This window comes from Bufo bufo, chromosome 6 (genome assembly GCF_905171765.1).
Source record: "Bufo bufo chromosome 6, aBufBuf1.1, whole genome shotgun sequence".
Lineage (NCBI taxonomy): Eukaryota > Metazoa > Chordata > Amphibia > Anura > Bufonidae > Bufo > Bufo bufo.
In genome coordinates this window covers 177,481,411-177,503,362 of record NC_053394.1, presented here as the reverse complement: position 1 = coordinate 177,503,362, position 21,952 = coordinate 177,481,411, and the positions used below count along the sequence as shown (strand labels likewise).

The window sequence follows — 21,952 nt, the reverse complement described above, 5'->3', positions numbered from 1 at the left end:
CTGAGCATGTGCGGCTATCTCAGTGAGCAGGACAATGAAAAGGGAAAAAAACTAACTGCAGGTGGCGCTATACAGATACATTTTATTGAATAACTTATTGGCTATACAACATTTTTAATTACATGTGATTACAAAACTATTCATATCCAGGTGCTGGTTTGAAAACTGTAGAATATTTTTTCATGGGACAACCCCTTTAATGAACATCATTAGCTGTACTGTGAAGTAGGGAATCTTTGTGGCTCCAAGGCTGGAATTACACCTGAAATAGTTTCTTGCTTTCATTTACTTTGTGTTCAATGCAGTCGGGTCAATTGTGGTTATAAAACATTTCTTGCCATTTAAGGGGGTTGTCTCATCACATGAAGTGACATTTATGATGTGTACCAACCTAATACAAGTAGCTTACTACTGTAGCTCCTACAAGTAGCTCCTGTCCCCCTATGTGCTATGGATCTCTCACAGTGCGGGAGCTTGCACGCACAGGCACATAGGGAATTACAGCTTCTCAGTGCTGCTGGCATGTGGTGCCAGTCATGTTCGCAGGCACCGCCCCCTAGAACACCAGAAGTCCGGGCCTGCTGCGCTGAAGAAAAGAAGTGAGACAACCCCTTTAACCTCCACGTTAAAATTGGACAAACCCTCCCAAAAATGTCACTTTTTTAATTGTAGATTTTTTATGTGTGTCTGCAGTAAATCTTGTTGGACACACCTCAGGGGACACTATTGCATTTTTAACCACCTGCATCTGCTCCCTCATTCTCCTCCAGACTGAAGAGGAGGACGGGGGCTGCTTTAACTGCTTATATCTCTGTTTTGGTACCAGCTAGAGATATGGGCTTTGTATTGTTTGAAAGCTTCCAAGCATTCAGACAATACCAGAATGACAGCAATACATTCAGTAAAGGGGAAGATATCACTGATAGAAATCAGGATGCTGGGAAATGCAGCTGAAAGTGAAAGTAAAAGCAGATTTTACCCACGATTATTCCCGACTTGATTTCTAACAGTGATTTCTCCTGTGTTGCTTGGGCTAATTCTGTCATTTTGGTCTTGTTTGAAAGCCTGGAATGTTAGCTTTCAAACAAGACCAGTGCATGTTTCTAGCTGCTACCATTCAGGAGATAGCAGCACCTAAAGCAGTCCTCCCCCTCTATTTTCTGCCTGAGCACACAACACAAAAACTGCAGTTGAATTGCTAAAAAAAAATGTCTTCTGTACCACACCCTTATATTTTGCCAGTTACTTTCATTTCACAGATTCCTGAAAGGCAAATCTCTCTAGCTATGGCACTATTTGGGAGTGTGTATGTGTGTGTGTGTGTGTGTGTGTGTGTGTTTGGGGGGGGGGGGGGGGGGTTATCTAGTTAGGTTTAGTAATCTGCAGTCTCTGTTACAGCATTACATGGTTTCTTATCCAGCTTTCTCAGGACCCTGAAAGGCAAATCTGCCTAGCTATGGCTCTATTTGGGAGTGAGGAGGAGGATTTATCTAGGTAGATTTAATATTATGCAGTTTCTATTAGAGCTTCCCCTGGACCATAAGAATCAAATCGTATGGCACTGTTTGACAGTGCGTAGAGGGATTTAATCATATTTCTTGTTCAACAGTCTCTATTACAGCTCCACGTCGTTTATTACTCAGCCTTCCTGGGAGCCTGAAGAGCTACCTAGCTATGCTATGAGGTGGATGATGTTTCACTGCATAACTAAGCAAATGTGTCCATTACAGCTTCACAGGGATTATGGCAAAACTGGCTAATAATATAGGAGTTGGGGATCATTGCATAACTAGGCCTACGTTTGCAGCTGAGGGAGAAAATTCTTCCTGTAAAACCCTCATACACAGGGAGGGTACGGACACATACAGCTGATACCCTGCTGCAAAGGCCTGGATCAGAGATAATGTCGATCTCAGCCATTTCACTCTTTGATTCGGCAGTCAAAAGCAACAACACTATATATATATATATATATATATATATATATATATATATATGCACGGTAGGGGTATAGTGGGGGTGTGTATCTCACCCGGTTTTTCAGTTTAGATGGGTGAGAACTGAAATCCAGAAATGGTATGGCTTCAGCAAGGCATAGTTTCTGGAGCTGTTTTTTATTTTAAGTTGTATGGGCTGGATTTCTTTGGACTGGGAGACAGGTTGGTAGTGGAAGTCTTCCAGTCCACACCCCAGTTAATTACAGGTTCTCTGGCCCCAGGTGAGGCCAGCTGTGTTAATCAAGCTGGGATAAATCAACCCTCTGTGTATGAGTCTGGGGGAGAGGAAGTGACCCTACAGAGAGGGAAGCCTGAGAGGCTTGTGAGGTCGCAGCCAGGTGGGCTGTTAGACCGTATGGCTTAGTGATGCCAGATCTCTCTTTGGACTTATGTTTGGTGAGCTGACCTGCTAAGGTCTGAGACCCTGTAGGTAAACTGCGCTTTAGAGGTGAGTCAGGGAGAAGACCGTTGTATTAGCTAGGGCCCAGACGGGCATGTATTTATTTTGTTTATGTTTGTTCTTGGACTTAAACCCCGTTGTCAGAGGAGAAGTCTGTGATTGCGACCCCCTGTGAGAGAGCAATCCCTTACACTATATGTGTGTGTTAAATCACCTGCGGTCTTAAATATAAACGGTACACTCCCGCAATTACATAATACCACAATAAAGAAAAAGAGTGCGTAACACACCGGTATGAGAAAATACAAATCAATTTTATTCAATATCCATAAAAGACATACATGATACATATTATAAGACAATAAATAAGCAGGGACAGCCACAATCCTGCATCACACTGCTACCTGCCCCATCAGATGGATGGACGTAATGGAATCTCCATGTGTATAATATATGAATGGTCAATTATCCCCATGGATATAGTGCCGGATGAATGGAGAATCTACAGCAAGGGTGTGCTTGCCTCAAAGAACCGGTGTGCATAAATACCAAAGTTGCAGACACAAGGTCCAAAAATACTAGGTAAAGCAAGTGTGTAGGGCTACATACCAACAGGGCTGGGACAGGTACCAGGGCAATGGCGCTCCTCAACGCGCGTTTCGCGTATAGTTTGCTTCCTTCAAGAGGAAGCAAACTATACGCGAAACGCGCGTTGAGGAGCGCCATTGCCCTGGTACCTGTCCCAGCCCTGTTGGTATGTAGCCCTACACACTTGCTTTACCTAGTATTTTTGGACCTTGTGTCTGCAACTTTGGTATTTATGCACACCGGTTTATTGAGGCAAGCACACCCTTGCTGTAGATTCTCCATTCATCCGGCACTATATCCATGGGGATAATTGACCATTCATATATTATAAACATGGAGATTCCATTACGTCCATCCATCTGATGGGGCAGGTAGCAGTGTGATGCAGGATTGTGGCTGTCCCTGCTTATTTATTGTCTTATAATATGTATCATGTATGTCTTTTATGGATATTGAATAAAATTGATTTGTATTTTCTCATACCGGTGTGTTACGCACTCTTTTTCTTTATTGTGGTATTATATGTGTGTGTGTGTGTGTATGTATGTATATATATATCAGTTTGCTGAAGACAAACATACTAAGGACATGGATTACTGGAACCATGTCCTTTGGTCTGAGACCAAGATAAACTTATTTTGTTCAGATAGTGTCAAGCATGCTTGTACAAAACAAGTGTGTCCTGCCTACAGTGAAGCATGGTGGTGGAAGTGTCATGGTTTGGGGCTGCATGAGTGCCGCTGGCTGTTGGGAGCTACAGTTCATTGAAGGAACCATGAATGGCAACATGTACTGTAACATACTGTAACAACAGACATGATCCCCTCCCTTGGGAAACTGGTCTGCAGGGCAGTATTCCTACATGATAACCACCCCAAACACACCTCCAAGACAACCACTGCCTTGCTAAATAAACTGAGGGTAAAGGTGCTGAACTAGCCAACATGTCTCCAGACCTAAACCCTATTGAGCATCTGTGGGGCATCCTCAAACAGAAGGTGGAGGAGCACAAGGTCTCTAACATCCACCAGATCCGTGATGTCATCATTGAGGAGTGGAAGACGATTCCAGTGGCAACCTGTAAAGCTCTAGTGAATAGTGTTGAGCGAACGGTTCGAGCATAGTTCGGGTCCGTACCGAATTTTGGGGTGTTCGTGACACGGACCCGAACCCGAACTTTTTCGTAAAAGTTCGGGTTCGGGTTCGTCGTTCGGCATGTATTTTGGCGCATTTTGAAAGGCTGCAAAGCAGCCAATCAACATGCATCATACTACTTGCCCTAAGATGCCATCGCAGCCATGCCTACTATTGGCAAGGCTGTGATTGGCCAAGTGCAGCATGTGACTCAGCCTCTTTATAAGCTTGTGCGCACGTCGGGACGTGATCACTCCCGATGTGAATAGAACAGGGATAGACGCAGCTGATGCTAGGGCGAGAATAGGCAGGGATAATTGAATAACTGGAAGCAAATTTCTCTCCTCCACCTGTGATTCATCTGAACAACTGCAGCTGAGCTGCTTTTTTGATAGGGATTGGCTATTTTTAGAGTGGCCAGAGTGATTTTTCCATCCACATGTACCTGGGCTGACCGCCGGCCGCCATTTTGCGACTTGTAGTGCTGCAGCAGAAGCTGCCACAGTGTGCATTCCAAAGCTCCAAACAAGTCAGACATCTACACCTGGGATTCAGACCAATAGCGATTTAGCAGCACAGTCCAAGGCTATTTTTTTTAAAGGTTGTGCAGACCATTTTGTGGCACATGTTACTGGGCTGATAGGCGGCGGCCATCTTGGGACTAGTGCTGCAGCACAATCTCTCCCAACGTCCATTAATCACTTGTAATAGTGGTCTGTGCCATAGAAATCCTACATCAGGGACTTGGGTGTGCTTGTGTCACCCCTACTAATACCAGTCCACCTGTAATCCATACAGTGAAAAGCCATAAAGTATTCCAGTGAGGGAATTTTTTTTTTATTTAAAAAAGGCCAAGTTAGTTTATCTGGCGTTCAATATACTAGATACAGTTAGGCCTGCGTTTCATACATCTGGAATTAGCAAACTAATGTGCTGGGGTTGGGAAAACATATATGTACCCATACTAGAATCTGTCAAAGAAAGCGGTACTCACATATAACAGTCATTCCATCTGTAATCCATACAGTCAAAAGACTGAAAGTATTCCAGTGAGGGAATTTTTTTTATTTAAAAAAGGCCAAGTTAGTTTATCTGGCGTTCAATATACTAGATACAGTTAGGCCTGCTTTTCATACATCTGGAATTAGCAAACTAATGTGCTGGGGTTGGGAAAACATATATGTACCCATACTAGAATCTGTCAAAGAAAGCGGTACTCACATATAACAGTCATTCCATCTGTAATCCATACAGTCAAAAGACTGAAAGTATTCCAGTGAGGGGATTTTTTTTATTTAAAAAAGGCCAAGTTAGTTTATCTGGCGTTCAATATACTAGATACAGTTAGGCCTGCGTTTCATACATCTGGAATTAGCAAACTAATGTGCTGGGGTTGGGAAAACATATATGTACCCATACTAGAATCTGTCAAAGAAAGCGGTACTCACATATAACAGTCATTCCATCTGTAATCCATACAGTCAAAAGACTGAAAGTATTCCAGTGAGGGGATTTTTTTTATTTAAAAAAGGCCAAGTTAGTTTATCTGGCGTTCAATATACTAGATACAGTTAGGCCTGCGTTTCATACATCTGGAATTAGCAAACTAATGTGCTGGGGTTGGGAAAACATATATGTACCCATACTAGAATCTGTCAAAGAAAGCAGTACTCACATATAACAGTCATTCCATCTGTAATCCATACAGTCAAAAGACTGAAAGTATTCCAGTGAGGGAATTTTTTTTATTTAAAAAAGGCCAAGTTAGTTTATCTGGCGTTCAATATACTAGATACAGTTAGGCCTGCGTTTCATACATCTGGAATTAGCAAACTAATGTGCTGGGGTTGGGAAAACATATATGTACCCATACTAGAATCTGTCAAAGAAAGCGGTACTCACATATAACAGTCATTCCATCTGTAATCCATACAGTCAAAAGACTGAAAGTATTCCAGTGAGGGAATTTTTTTTATTTAAAAAAGGCCAAGTTAGTTTATCTGGCGTTCAATATACTAGATACAGTTAGGCCTGCGTTTCATACATCTGGAATTAGCAAACTAATGTGCTGGGGTTGGGAAAACATATATGTACCCATACTAGAATCTGTCAAAGAAAGCGGTACTCACATATAACAGTCATTCCATCTGTAATCCATACAGTCTAAAGACTGAAAGTATTCCAGCGAGGGAATTTCTTTTATTTAAAAAAGGCCAAGTTAGTTTATCTGGCGTTCAATATACTAGATACAGTTAGGCCTGCGTTTCATACATCTGGAATTAGCAAACTAATGTGCTGGGGTTGGGAAAACATATATGTACCCATACTAGAATCTGTCAAAGAAAGCGGTACTCACATATAACAGTCATTCCATCTGTAATCCATACAGTCAAAAGACTGAAAGTATTCCAGTGAGGGAATTTTTTTTATTTAAAAAAGGCCAAGTTAGTTTATCTGGCGTTCAATATACTAGATACAGTTAGGCCTGCGTTTCATACATCTGGAATTAGCAAACTAATGTGCTGGGGTTGGGAAAACATATATGTACCCATACTAAAATCTGTCAAAGAAAGCGGTACTCACATATAACAGTCATTCCATCTGTAATCCATACAGTCAAAAGACTGAAAGTATTCCAGTGAGGGAATTTTTTTTATTTAAAAAAGGCCAAGTTAGTTTATCTGGCGTTCAATATACTAGATACAGTTAGGCCTGCGTTTCATACATCTGGAATTAGCAAACTAATGTGCTGGGGTTGGGAAAACATATATGTACCCATACTAGAATCTGTCAAAGAAAGCGGTACTCACATATAACAGTCATTCCATCTGTAATCCATACAGTCAAAAGACTGAAAGTATTCCAGTGAGGGAATTTTTTTTTATTTAAAAAAGGCCAAGTTAGTTTATCTGGCGTTCAATATACTAGATACAGTTAGGCCTGCGTTTCATACATCTGGAATTAGCAAACTAATGTGCTGGGGTTGGGAAAACATATATGTACCCATACTAGAATCTGTCAAAGAAAGCGGTACTCACATATAACAGTCATTCCATCTGTAATCCATACAGTCTAAAGACTGAAAGTATTCCAGTGAGGGAATTTCTTTTATTTAAAAAAGGCCAAGTTAGTTTATCTGGCGTTCAATATACTAGATACAGTTAGGCCTGCGTTTCATACATCTGGAATTAGCAAACTAATGTGCTGGGGTTGGGAAAACATATATGTACCCATACTAGAATCTGTCAAAGAAAGCGGTACTCACATATAACAGTCATTCCATCTGTAATCCATACAGTCAAAAGACTGAAAGTATTCCAGTGAGGGAATTTTTTTTATTTAAAAAAGGCCAAGTTAGTTTATCTGGCGTTCAATATACTAGATACAGTTAGGCCTGCGTTTCATACATCTGGAATTAGCAAACTAATGTGCTGGGGTTGGGAAAACATATATGTACCCATACTAGAATCTGTCAAAGAAAGCGGTACTCACATATAACAGTCATTCCATCTGTAATCCATACAGTCAAAAGACTGAAAGTATTCCAGTGAGGGAATTTTTTTTATTTAAAAAAGGCCAAGTTAGTTTATCTGGCGTTCAATATACTAGATACAGTTAGGCCTGCGTTTCATACATCTGGAATTAGCAAACTAATGTGCTGGGGTTGGGAAAACATATATGTACCCATACTAGAATCTGTCAAAGAAAGCGGTACTCACATATAACAGTCATTCCATCTGTAATCCATACAGTCAAAAGACTGAAAGTATTCCAGTGAGGGAATTTTTTTTATTTAAAAAAGGCCAAGTTAGTTTATCTGGCGTTCAATATACTAGATACAGTTAGGCCTGCGTTTCATACATCTGGAATTAGCAAACTAATGTGCTGGGGTTGGGAAAACATATATGTACCCATACTAGAATCTGTCAAAGAAAGCGGTACTCACATATAACAGTCATTCCATCTGTAATCCATACAGTCAAAAGACTGAAAGTATTCCAGTGAGGGAATTTTTTTTATTTAAAAAAGGCCAAGTTAGTTTATCTGGCGTTCAATATACTAGATACAGTTAGGCCTGCGTTTCATACATCTGGAATTAGCAAACTAATGTGCTGGGGTTGGGAAAACATATATGTACCCATACTAGAATCTGTCAAAGAAAGCGGTACTCACATATAACAGTCATTCCATCTGTAATCCATACAGTCAAAAGACTGAAAGTATTCCAGTGAGGGAATTTTTTTTTATTTAAAAAAGGCCAAGTTAGTTTATCTGGCGTTCAATATACTAGATACAGTTAGGCCTGCGTTTCATACATCTGGAATTAGCAAACTAATGTGCTGGGGTTGGGAAAACATATATGTACCCATACTAGAATCTGTCAAAGAAAGCGGTACTCACATATAACAGTCATTCCATCTGTAATCCATACAGTCAAAAGACTGAAAGTATTCCAGTGAGGGAATTTTTTTTATTTAAAAAAGGCCAAGTTAGTTTATCTGGCGTTCAATATACTAGATACAGTTAGGCCTGCGTTTCATACATCTGGAATTAGCAAACTAATGTGCTGGGGTTGGGAAAACATATATGTACCCATACTAGAATCTGTCAAAGAAAGCGGTACTCACATATAACAGTCATTCCATCTGTAATCCATACAGTCAAAAGACTGAAAGTATTCCAGTGAGGGAATTTTTTTTATTTAAAAAAGGCCAAGTTAGTTTATCTGGCGTTCAATATACTAGATACAGTTAGGCCTGCGTTTCATACATCTGGAATTAGCAAACTAATGTGCTGGGGTTGGGAAAACATATATGTACCCATACTAGAATCTGTCAAAGAAAGCGGTACTCACATATAACAGTCATTCCATCTGTAATCCATACAGTCAAAAGACTGAAAGTATTCCAGTGAGGGAATTTTTTTTATTTAAAAAAGGCCAAGTTAGTTTATCTGGCGTTCAATATACTAGATACAGTTAGGCCTGCGTTTCATACATCTGGAATTAGCAAACTAATGTGCTGGGGTTGGGAAAACATATATGTACCCATACTAGAATCTGTCAAAGAAAGCGGTACTCACATATAACAGTCATTCCATCTGTAATCCATACAGTCAAAAGACTGAAAGTATTCCAGTGAGGGAATTTTTTTTATTTAAAAAAGGCCAAGTTAGTTTATCTGGCGTTCAATATACTAGATACAGTTAGGCCTGCGTTTCATACATCTGGAATTAGCAAACTAATGTGCTGGGGTTGGGAAAACATATATGTACCCATACTAGAATCTGTCAAAGAAAGCGGTACTCACATATAACAGTCATTCCATCTGTAATCCATACAGTCAAAAGACTGAAAGTATTCCAGTGAGGGAATTTTTTTTATTTAAAAAAGGCCAAGTTAGTTTATCTGGCGTTCAATATACTAGATACAGTTAGGCCTGCGTTTCATACATCTGGAATTAGCAAACTAATGTGCTGGGGTTGGGAAAACATATATGTACCCATACTAGAATCTGTCAAAGAAAGCGGTACTCACATATAACAGTCATTCCATCTGTAATCCATACAGTCAAAAGACTGAAAGTATTCCAGTGAGGGAATTTTTTTCATTTAAAAAAGGCCAAGTTAGTTTATCTGGCGTTCAATATACTAGATACAGTTAGGCCTGCGTTTCATACATCTGGAATTAGCAAACTAATGTGCTGGGGTTGGGAAAACATATATGTACCCATACTAGAATCTGTCAAAGAAAGCGGTACTCACATATAACAGTCATTCCATCTGTAATCCATACAGTCAAAAGACTGAAAGTATTCCAGTGAGGGAATTTTTTTTTTATTTAAAAAAGGCCAAGTTAGTTTATCTGGCGTTCAATATACTAGATACAGTTAGGCCTGCGTTTCATACATCTGGAATTAGCAAACTAATGTGCTGGGGTTGGGAAAACATATATGTACCCATACTAGAATCTGTCAAAGAAAGCGGTACTCACATATAACAGTCATTCCATCTGTAATCCATACAGTCAAAAGACTGAAAGTATTCCAGTGAGGGGATTTTGCTTATAAAAAATAATATATTTCATTGTGGTGCGAGTTGAATCGCAACAATGAAGAAAAATACTATTAAGGGACGAGGACGCGGTCGTGGTGGTGTCCGTGGAGCCTCTGTTGCTGGTAGAGGACGTGGCCGTTCGGCCCCAGGCGCACACAGTAGGGAACGAACTCCCTCAACTAGCCGGCAGAATGTACCGCAATATCTCGTGGGGCCCAATGCCGCTCTTAGGATGGTAAGGCCTGAGCAGGTACAGGCATTAATCGATTGGGTGGCCGACAGTGCTTCCAGCACGTTCACCACATGGTCTTCCACCCAGTCTTCTGCGGAAAGCGCACAGGTGGCACCTGAAAACCAAGCCCATCAGTCTGTCACATCACCCCCAAGCATATCAGGGAAACGGTCTGAGCCACAAGTTATGCAGCAGTCTCTTCTTCTGTTTGAAGACTCTGCTTCCAGGGTTTCCCAGGGGCGTCCACCTAGCCCTTTCCCAGTGGAGGAAGACATACCATGCACTGACGCACAACCACTTATGTCTCCAGATGAAGAGGACATGGGAATACCACCACAGCAGAGTCACCGACTCTCTGATGATGACGAAACACAGGTGCCCACTGCCGCGTCTTTTTGCAGTGTGCAGACTGAACAGGAGGAGGTCAGGGAGGGAGACTGGGTGGAAGACGATGCAGAGGACGATGAGGTCTTAGACCCCACATGGACTGAAGGTCGTGGCGATGACTTTCACAGTTCAGAGGAAGAGGTAGTGGTGAGACCGAGACAACAGCGAAGCCAAAGAGGGAGCAGGGGGCCAAAGCAGACGAGCCGCCGCCCCCAGAGTTCGCCTGCTACTGGACATCGCCAACAGGGACCCAGCCCCACAAAGGCAGCTTCAAAGAGTTCCCTGGCATGGCACTTCTTTAAACAATGTCCTACCGACAAGACCCGAGTGACTTGCACGCTCTGCCATCAGAGCCTGAGGCGAGGCATTAACGTTCTGAACCTCAGCACAACCTGCATGACCAGGCATCTACATGCAAAGCATGAACTGCAGTGGGGTACACACCTTAAAAACCAGGCACTCGCTGAGGCTCCCCCTGCTCCCTCTACCGCTGCTGCCTCGGCTTCCGCCTCGAGAGGAATGTTGCCACCTGCCGAGCAGCAAACAGAGGATGTGCCACCGACACCACCACCACCGCCACCGTCAACTAGCGTCTCCACTATATCACACAGCAGCGTTCAGCTCTCAATATCTCAAACCTTAGAGAGGAAGCGCAAATTCCCCCTCGAGCCCTTGGCCTGAACGCCAGCATTTCTAAACTGCTGGCCTTTGAAATGCTGTCATTCCGGCTGGTGGACACAGACAGCTTCAAACAGCTGATGGCCATGGCTGTCCCGCAGTATGTGGTTCCCAGCCGCCACTACTTCTCCAAGACAGCCGTGCCTTCCCTGCACATGCAAGTGTCCGATAAAATCAAGTGTGCACTGCGCAACGCCATTTGTGGCAAGGTCCACCTAACCACAGATACGTGGACCAGTAAGCACGGCCAGGGACGCTATATCTCACTAACTGCACACTGGATGAATGTAGTGGCGGCTGGGCCCCCGGCGGACAGTTCCTTGGCGCACGTCCTTCCGCCCCCTAGGATCGCAGGGCATCATTCTCTGCCTCCTGTAGCCTCCTCCTCCTACTCGGCTTCCTCCTCCACTGCTTCCACCAGCTCATCCGGTCAGCCACACACCTTCACCACCAACTTCAGCACAGCCCGGGGTAAACGTCAGCAGGCCATTCTGAAACTCATATGTTTGGGGGACAGGCCCCACAGCGCAAAGGAGTTGTGGCGGGGTATTGAACAACAGACCGACGAGTGGTTTCTGCCGGTGGGCCTCAAGCCAGGCCTGGTGGTATGCGATAATGGGCGAAATCTCGTGGCAGCTCTGGGACTAGCCGGTTTGACGCACATCCCTTGCCTGGCGCATGTGCTGAACTTGGTGGTGCAGAGGTTCATTCACCACTACCCCAACATGTCAGAGCTGCTGCATAAAGTGCGGGCCGTCTGTGCGCGCTTCCGCCGTTCACATCCTGCCGCTGCTCGCCTGTCTGCGCTACAGCGGAACTTCGGCCTTCCCGCTCACCGCCTCATATGTGACGTGCCCACCCGGTGGAACTCCACCTTGCACATGCTGGAGAGACTGTGCGAGAAGCAGCAGGCCATAGTGGAGTTTCAGCTGCAGCACGCTCGCGTCAGTCGTACTGCCGAACAGCACCACTTCACCACCAATGATTGGGCCTCCATGCGAGACCTGTGTGCCCTGCTGCGCTGTTTCGAGTACTCCACCAACATGGCCAGTGGCGATGACACTGTTATCAGCGTTACAATACCACTTCTATGTCTCCTTGAGAAAACACTTAGGGCAATGATGTTAGAGGAGGTGGCCCAGGTGGAGGAGGAGGAGGAGGATGAGGGCTCGTTTCTAACACTTTCGGGCCAGTCTGTTCGAAGTGGCTCAGAGGGAGGTTTGTTTAAGCAGCAGAGGACAGGTTCACAAGTCGCCAGCCAAGGCACTGTACTGGAGGACGAGGAGGATGAGGAGGAGGAGGTGGAGGGGGACGAGGATGACGCAAGTTCACAGCGGGGTGGCAGCCCAGGCCCATCACTGGTGCGTGGCTGGGGGGATACGGTGGACGATGACGATACGCCTCCCACAGAGGACAGCTTGTCCTTACCCATGGGTAGCCTGGCCCACATGAGCGAATATATGCTCCAATGCCTGCGCAACGACAGCAGAGTTGCCCACGTTTTAACGTGTGCAGACTACTGGGTGGCCACCCTGCTGGATCCCCGGTATAAAGACAATGTGCCCACTTTAATTCCTGAACTGGAGCGCGACCGTAAGATGCGCGAGTACAAGCGCACGCTGATAGAGGCGCTCTTGAGAGCATTCCCACATGTCACAGGGGAACAGGTGGAAGGTGAAGGCAGAGGAGTGGCAAGAGGTCGCCAACGCAGCTGTGTCACGGCCAGCTCATCTGAGGGCAGGGTTAGCATGGCAGAAATGTGGAAAAGTTTTGTCTCCACGCCACAGCTATCTGCACCGACACCTGATACGGAACGTGTTAGCAGGAGGCAGCATTTCACTAACATGGTTGAACAGTATGTCTGCACACCCCTCCACATCCTGACGGATGGTTCGGCCCCATTCAACTACTGGGTTTCGAAATTGTCCACGTGGCCAGAGTTAGCATGTTATGCCTTGGAGGTGCTTTCCTGCCCGGCGGCCAGCGTTTTATCTGACCGCGTATTCAGCACGGCAGGGGGCGTCATTACTGACAAGCGCAGCCGCCTGTCCACAGCCAACGTGGCCAAGCTGACCTTCATAAAGATGAACCAGGCATGGATCCCACAGGACCTGTCCCTCCCTTGTGCAGAGTAGTCCTTATTAACTGCCTAAAACATGTCTTGTTGTGCTACGGGCCACTTCTTTATTTGATACAAATTTTATGAAACCCACAGTTGAATGAAACTCTTCTCTGTCTGGGCGCCGGGGCCTAACCAGATGAAAGTGGCCGGTTAAACTAACGGGTGACATGAAGCCATAACCTCTGCCATGCTACCTCTGTCTTCTGTCTGGGTGCTGAGGCCTAAGTCAAATAAAGCGGTCTTCTGCTGTGCTGGGGGATATGAAGCTAATCTCTGACCTCTCTCCTCTGTCTGGGTCCAAAGGCCTAAATCACTGAAAGAGGCCTTCTCCTGTGGTGTGTGATATGATGCCTGAATATGTGCTGTGGTGCCTCTCTCCTCTTCCTGGGTGCGGGGGTCAAAGTAACTCAATGGTGGCTTCTCCTGTGGTGGCTGATATGATGCCAGAATATGTGCTGTGGTGCCTCTCTCCTCTTCCTGGGTGCGGGGGTCAAAGTAACTCAATGGTGGCTTCTCCTGTGGTGGCTGATATGATGCCAGAATATGTGCTGTGGGGCCTCTCTCCTCTTCCTGGGTGCAGGGGTCAAAGTAACTCAATGGTGGCTTCTCCTGTGGTGGTTAGTATGATGCCAGAATATGTGCTGTGGGGCCTCTCTCCTCTTCCTGGGTGCAGGGGTCAAAGTAACTCAATGGTGGCTTCTCCTGTGGTGGCTGATATGATGCCAGAATATGTGCTGTGGTGCCTCTCTCCTCTTCCTGGTGCGGGGGTCAAAGTAACTCAATGGTGGCTTCTCCTGTGGTGGCTGATATGATGCCAGAATATGTGCTGTGGGGCCTCTCTCCTCTTCCTGGGTGCAGGGGTCAAAGTAACTCAATGGTGGCTTCTCCTGTGGTGGCTGATATGATGCCAGAATATGTGCTGTGGGGCCTCTCTCCTCTTCCTGGGTGCAGGGGTCAAAGTAACTCAATGGTGGCTTCTCCTGTGGTGGCTGATATGATGCCAGAATATGTGCTGTGGTGCCTCTCTCCTCTGTCTGGGTCCAAAGGCCTAAATCACTGAAAGAGGCCTTCTCCTGTGGTGTGTGATATGATACCTGAATATGTGCTGTGGTGCCTCTCTCCTCTTCCTGGGTGCGGGGGTCAAAGTAACTCAATGGTGGCTTCTCCTGTGGTGGCTGATATGATGCCAGAATATGTGCTGTGGTGCCTCTCTCCTCTTCCTGGGTGCGGGGGTCAAAGTAACTCAATGGTGGCTTCTCCTGTGGTGGCTGATATGATGCCAGAATATGTGCTGTGGGGCCTCTCTCCTCTTCCTGGGTGCAGGGGTCAAAGTAACTCAATGGTGGCTTCTCCTGTGGTGGTTAGTATGATGCCAGAATATGTGCTGTGGGGCCTCTCTCCTCTTCCTGGGTGCAGGGGTCAAAGTAACTCAATGGTGGCTTCTCCTGTGGTGGCTGATATGATGCCAGAATATGTGCTGTGGTGCCTCTCTCCTCTTCCTGGGTGCGGAGGTCAAAGTAACTCAATGGTGGCTTCTCCTGTGGTGGCTGATATGATGCCAGAATATGTGCTGTGGGGCCTCTCTCCTCTTCCTGGGTGCAGGGGTCAAAGTAACTCAATGGTGGCTTCTCCTGTGGTGGCTGATATGATGCCAGAATATGTGCTGTGGGGCCTCTCTCCTCTTCCTGGGTGCAGGGGTCAAAGTAACTCAATGGTGGCTTCTCCTGTGGTGGCTGATATGATGCCAGAATATGTGCTGTGGTGCCTCTCTCCTCTGTCTGGGTCCAAAGGCCTAAATCACTGAAAGAGGCCTTCTCCTGTGGTGTGTGATATGATGCCTGAATATGTGCTGTGGTGCCTCTCTCCTCTTCCTGGGTGCGGGGGTCAAAGTAACTCAATGGTGGCTTCTCCTGTGGTGGCTGATATGATGCCAGAATATGTGCTGTGGTGCCTCTCTCCTCTTCCTGGGTGCGGGGGTCAAAGTAACTCAATGGTGGCTTCTCCTGTGGTGGCTGATATGATGCCAGAATATGTGCTGTGGGGCCTCTCTCCTCTTCCTGGGTGCAGGGGTCAAAGTAACTCAATGGTGGCTTCTCCTGTGGTGGTTAGTATGATGCCAGAATATGTGCTGTGGGGCCTCTCTCCTCTTCCTGGGTGCAGGGGTCAAAGTAACTCAATGGTGGCTTCTCCTGTGGTGGCTGATATGATGCCAGAATATGTGCTGTGGTGCCTCTCTCCTCTTCCTGGGTGCGGGGGTCAAAGTAACTCAATGGTGGCTTCTCCTGTGGTGGCTGATATGATGCCAGAATATGTGCTGTGGTGCCTCTCTCCTCTGTCTGGGTCCAAAGGCCTAAATCACTGAAAGAGGCCTTCTCCTGTGGTGTGTGATATGATGCCTGAATATGTGCTGTGGTGCCTCTCTCCTCTTCCTGGGTGCGGGGGTCAAAGTAACTCAATGGTGGCTTCTCCTGTGGTGGCTGATATGATGCCAGAATATGTGCTGTGGTGCCTCTCTCCTCTTCCTGGGTGCGGGGGTCAAAGTAACTCAATGGTGGCTTCTCCTGTGGTGGCTGATATGATGCCAGAATATGTGCTGTGGGGCCTCTCTCCTCTTCCTGGGTGCAGGGGTCAAAGTAACTCAATGGTGGCTTCTCCTGTGCTGATTGATATAAAGCTGATGGTTGTGCCATCTGACATGGTTGCCAGGGTCTGATTCAATGGGGGCCTACTCCTGTGGTGGGTGATCTAAATGCCTGATTCTCTGCTGTGAAACCTCTCTCCTCCGTCTGGGTGTAGGGGTCAAAGTCTTTCAAAGTCGCCTTCTCCTGTGCTGATTGATATGAAGCTGATGGTTGTGCCATCTGACATGGTTGCCGGGGTCCCATTAAATTGTGGCCTACTCCTGTGGTGGTTGATATGATGCCTGATTCTCTGATGTGGAACCTCTCTCCTCTGTTTGGGTGAAGGGGTCAAAGTAACTAAATGGTGGCTTCTCCTGTGGTGGCTGATATGATGCCAGAATATGTGCTGTGGGGCCTCTCTCCTCTTCCTGGGTGCAGGGGTCAAAGTAACTCAATGGTGGCTTCTCCTGTGGTGGCTGATATGATGCCAGAATATGTGCTATGGTGCCTCTCTCCTCTTCCTGGGTGCGGGGGTCAAAGTAACTCAATGGTGGCTTCTCCTGTGGTGGCTGATATGATGCCAGAATATGTGCTGTGGTGCCTCTCTCCTCTTCCTGGGTGCGGGGGTCAAAGTAACTCAATGGTGGCTTCTCCTGTGGTGGCTGATATGATGCCAGAATATGTGCTGTGGTGCCTCTCTCCTCTTCCTGGGTGCAGGGGTCAAAGTAACTAAATGGTGGCTTCTCCTGTGGTGGTTGATATGATGCCTGATTCTCTGCTGTGAAACCTCTCTCCTCCATCTGGGTGTAGGGGTCAAAGTCTTTCAAAGTCGCCTTCTCCTGTGCTGATTGATATAAAGCTGATGGTTGTGCCATCTGACATGGTTGCCAGGGTCTGATTCAATGGGGGCCTACTCCTGTGGTGGGTGATCTAAATGCCTGATTCTCTGCTGTGAAACCTCTCTCCTCCGTCTGGGTGTAGGGGTCAAAGTCTTTCAAAGTCGCCTTCTCCTGTGCTGATTGATATGAAGCTGATGGTTGTGCCATCTGACATGGTTGCCGGGGTCCCATTAAATTGGGGCCTACTCCTGTGGTGGGTGATCTAAATGCCTGATTCTCTGCTTTGAAACCTCTCTCCTCCGTCCGGGTGTAGGGGTCAAAGTCTGTCAAAGTCGCCTTCTCCTGTGCTGATTGATATAAAGCTTATGCTTGTGCCATCTGACATGGTTGCCGGGGTCTGATTCAATGGTGGCCTACTCCTGTGGTGGGTGATCTAAATGCCTGATTCTCTGCTGTGTAACCTCTCTCCTCCGTCTGGGTGTAGGGGTCAAAGTAACTAAATGGTGGCCTACTCCTGTGGTGGGTGATATAATGCCTGGTTCTCTGCTGTGGGACCTCTCTCCTTTGTCTGGGTGCTGTGGTCAAAATAATAGTAAGTGACCTTCTCCATTGGTGGGTGACTTGAAGCCTGATTCTGTGCTATGGGACCTCACTCCAATTAATATTGTTTAATTTTTATTTATTTTATGTTAACTCATCATTTCCCTATCTACATTTGTTTGCAGGGGATTTAACTACATTTTGCTGCCTTTTGCAGCCCTCTAGCCCTTTCCGGGTGTGTTTTACCGTTTTTTTAGTGCCCAAAAGTTCGGGTCCCCATTGACTTCTATGGGGTTCGGGTTCGGGATGAAGTTCGGGTCGAGTTCGGATCCCGAACCCGAACATTTTTCGAAAGTTCGGCCGAACTCGTCGAACCCGAACATCCAGGTGTTCGCTCAACTCTACTAGTGAACATCATGCCCAAAAAAATTAAGGCAGTGCTTGAAAATAATGGTGGTCACACAAAATATTGACACTTTGGGCACAATTTGGCCATTTTAGATTAGGGGTGTACTCACTTTTGTTGCCAGTGGTTTAGACATTATTGGCTGTGTGTTCAGTTATTTTGAGGGAACACCAAATTTACACTGTTAGAAAAGCTGTACACTGACTATACATTGTATCAAAGTGTCATACCTCATTTATCATATTGGCCTGCATGATAATCATGCCAGCACAGGAGCAAAGAGTCATTGTCAGTGACAGCTAAGCTCCCTGTATAGAAGGCAAGGGGTGGTAAATGGCCAGGACTTGAACTGGTTAAAAAATAAACAAATACATTATTTGTATCGCTGTGTCTGTAAATGTCCAAACTATTAAAATATCATGTTATTTATCTCACTTTGCCTCTCCTAAAAAAATTTAATAGTAAATTTATAGCTACTAACTGTTCACTTTTCAGGCCCTCAAACAGCTCCATCGATGAGAAAATATTGTGGGTGCACAGCCAAAAATAAAAAGACAAAAGGGGGTGCTACACAACCATACTAAATATCATGTAAACAAAAGTAGTGCAGTAGTATGGCAATATATGTGAGCACACCTGGCAAATAATATACAATAATACTTTATTGAATCACAAAAGACAAACCATGTACCAAAACATAAAATAATTAACATACTGGACATATGGAGGGGCTGCCATGTAAGGCACCCATCCATACACCATCCCCCTGAAAAGAGTAATGGCACCACCACAGTACGATAACACAAAATATAGATATGAGGCAAGAGTACCAAGCAAATAACTCACAATAAGCAACTAATAATAATGATCCGACGTGTATCGCCAGTTATCCTGGCTTCATTAGGGGTGTGTGTCAATACAAGAATGGAAATCCTTTATAGATGATCATCAAATTAACAAAATTAGAAACAATCCTTGATTAATAAAACCTGAAAGAATGTCAGTACCGATGCAAAGTTGCCAGAAGTTCTTTGCATACGCCAGTACAATGTGATGACGACCACACTTGTATGCGCATGCGCAAGTAAGATAAAAAATACAGCGCGACTATAGCACTTCATATGAGTCAGTAAGGCTACTTTCACACTAGTGTTTACGTTTTCCGGTATTGAGTTCCGTCATAGGATCTAAATACCGGAAAAAAACTTTTCCGTTTTGTCCCCATTTATTGTCAATGGGGACAAAACTGAAGGGAACAGAACGGAATGCTCCAAAAATGCAACATGTTGTAGTTTGCTTTCCGTCCTGGGATGCGGACCAAGACGGATCCGTTTTCTCTGACACAATAGAAAACTGATCCCATTGACTTTCAGTGGAGTTAATGACGGATCCGTCTTGGCTATGTTAAAGATAATACAACCGGATGCGTTCATAACGGATGCAGATGGTTGTATTATCCGTAACGGAACGCTAGTGTGAAAGTAGCCTTACAGTGTGTGCGCATATCCTAAGTAAGAAGCCAGTGCAACCAAAGCCAGATAGCCAAAAGCGCCTGCATGCAAAAATACACAAATAGCCAATTTTAGACCACATGCACAAATCAATAAATCAAAAATAAGGATCATTAACTATTATTGATAACAAGTTAGACATATTATGTGATACAAGCAAAAGTGTCTAAGTACATATAAATTATATAAGATAAAGCGGACGCCGACAGCAACCTAAATTAAGTGCTATTTAGATGCTGATGCGCAGCTATGCCCCATAGACGTGGACAGGGCTGAGCGTGATACCAAGCACAGCCTCTATCAAATGTAATGCACAGGAGCGCCAGTGCCCTTTCAAACAGCTGATCGGCGGGGGTCTCGGGTGTCGGACTACACCGATCAGATACTGATGATCTATCCAGAGGATAAGTCATCAGTATTCAAGTCTTAGGCCTTTTTCACACGGGCGTTGAGGGAAAAGGTGCGGGTGCGTTGCGGGAACATGCGCGATTTTTCCGCACGAGTGCAAAACATTGTAATGCGTTTTGCACTCGTGCATGTTTGGTACCCAAACGCGAACTTCTTCACAGAAGTTCGGGCTTGGGATCGGTGTTCTGTAGATTGTATTATTATCCCTTATAACATGGTTATAAGGGAAAATAATAGCATTCTGAATACAGAATGCATAGTAAAATAAGCGCTGGAGGGGTTAAAATAAATAAATAAATAATTAAACTCACCTTAATCCACTTGATCGCGCAGCCCGGCTTCTCTTCTGTCTCCTTCTTTGCTGATTGCAGGAAAAGGACCTGTGGTGACGTCACTCCGGTCATCACATGATCCATCACCATGGTAAAAGATCATGTGATGACCGGAGTGACGTCACGACAAGTCCTTTTCCTGCAATCAGCAAAGAAGGAGACAGAAGAGAAGCCGAGCTGCGCGATCAAGTGGACTAAGGTGAGTTTAATTTTTATTTTTTATTTTTTAACCCCTCCAGCGCTATTTTACTATGCATTCTGTATTAAGAATGCTATTATTTTCCCTTATAACCATGTTATAAGGGAAAATAATAATGATCGGGTCTCCATCCCGATCGTCTCCTAGCAACCATGCGTGAAAATCGCACCGCATCCGCACTTGCTTGCGGATGCTTGCGATTTTCACGCAACCCCATTCATTTCTATGCGTGATAAACGCACAAAGAGGAGCATGCTGCGATTTTCACGCAACGCACAAGTGTGCACAGCCCCATAGAAATGAATGGGTCATGATTCAGTGCGGGTGCAATGCGTTAAACTCGCGCATCGCATCCGCGCGAAATACTCGCCCGTGTGAAAGGGGCCTTAGAAAACCCTTTAAAATCTGTGTACTACAAAAGAAAAAAAAAATGCACTTTTTTTTTGTTGTTTAAGTCTATTGAATCTGTATTTTTTTTATGCTTATCAGGTTCCTATAAGAAGCCAAGATGCAGCTATCCATTTCTCCATGGAGGAGTGGGAATATTTAAAAGAGCACCAGGATCAGTACAAGGATGAGGGTGGATGCATGAGGAGGGTCATGATGGAGAAACACCACCTTTTCACATCTTCAGGTCAGCAGAGACTTTCATTTACTAGTAAAGGTCTCTAAGAAATGCTCATTAGGATTATTACAATTATGTGTAAGTGGGTATTTACCCTTTGTTTGCAGAGCATGCCAGAGGTATAAATTGAGGCCTATGCCACTGTATCGGCATACAATGGCATGCATCGCACGTAGGCTCCAATATTAACCCCTTAACCCACCTGCAGTACCTGGACTTCATAAGGGTTGTACTGCGGGCTCAAGTGCTGAGCCAGCTCCATACATGGCAGGTGCCAGCTGTATAATACTGTGACAGGGATTGGAGAGGATTGTGATCCTGGTCATTTAACCCCTCAGATGCATCTGTGGGGTTTGACACAGGAGGGAGCTCCCACTGCCTTCCAATTGGGGCGAAATCGTGGGACTCTGATCAGTTGCCATGATGGCCTGGTGAAGTCTCACAGTGCTGTCATACTGAGCTGCCTACAGAGCCGCGCCTGATGCACAGCCTGTCAGAATCTCAAACTGCAATAGTATTTTATCGGAGTCTCTGGGATGAGCAATCAGAAGATCACATGTTCAAGTCCTCTAAAGATATAAAAATTATAGATATATATGAAAAGGGGTACACATACATAATACAGACAATTGCACTAAGCATGAACAAGACGAGTTACAGACTGGTACAGAAGGAGAGAGGGCCCTGCCTGTGAAGGCTTACAATCTACGTGGTATGGGAGAAGGACACAGTAGGTGCGGGTGAAGCTGGTCATGGTGGTATAGAGGCAGCAGGGTCACTGGTTGTAGGCTTGTCTGAAGAGGTGGGTTTTCATGTTTCTTTTGAAGGATTCCACTGTAGGTGAGTCTGATATGTTGGGGTAGCGAGTTCCAGAGTATG

General features: G+C 45.2%; 1 protein-coding gene across 2 annotated transcripts in view; it reads left to right on the top strand.

Moving 5' to 3' along the window:
• The window catches only part of LOC121003389 (oocyte zinc finger protein XlCOF6-like), a 61,255-nt gene that overhangs the window by 21,341 nt on the left and 17,962 nt on the right, over positions 1 to 21,952 (top strand). For both annotated transcript variants that reach the window (XM_040435212.1, XM_040435210.1), the window contains exon 4: positions 20,938 to 21,082. In XM_040435212.1, the coding sequence (XP_040291146.1) occupies positions 20,938 to 21,082 (145 nt within the window). The remainder of the gene's footprint in view (positions 1 to 20,937; positions 21,083 to 21,952) is intronic.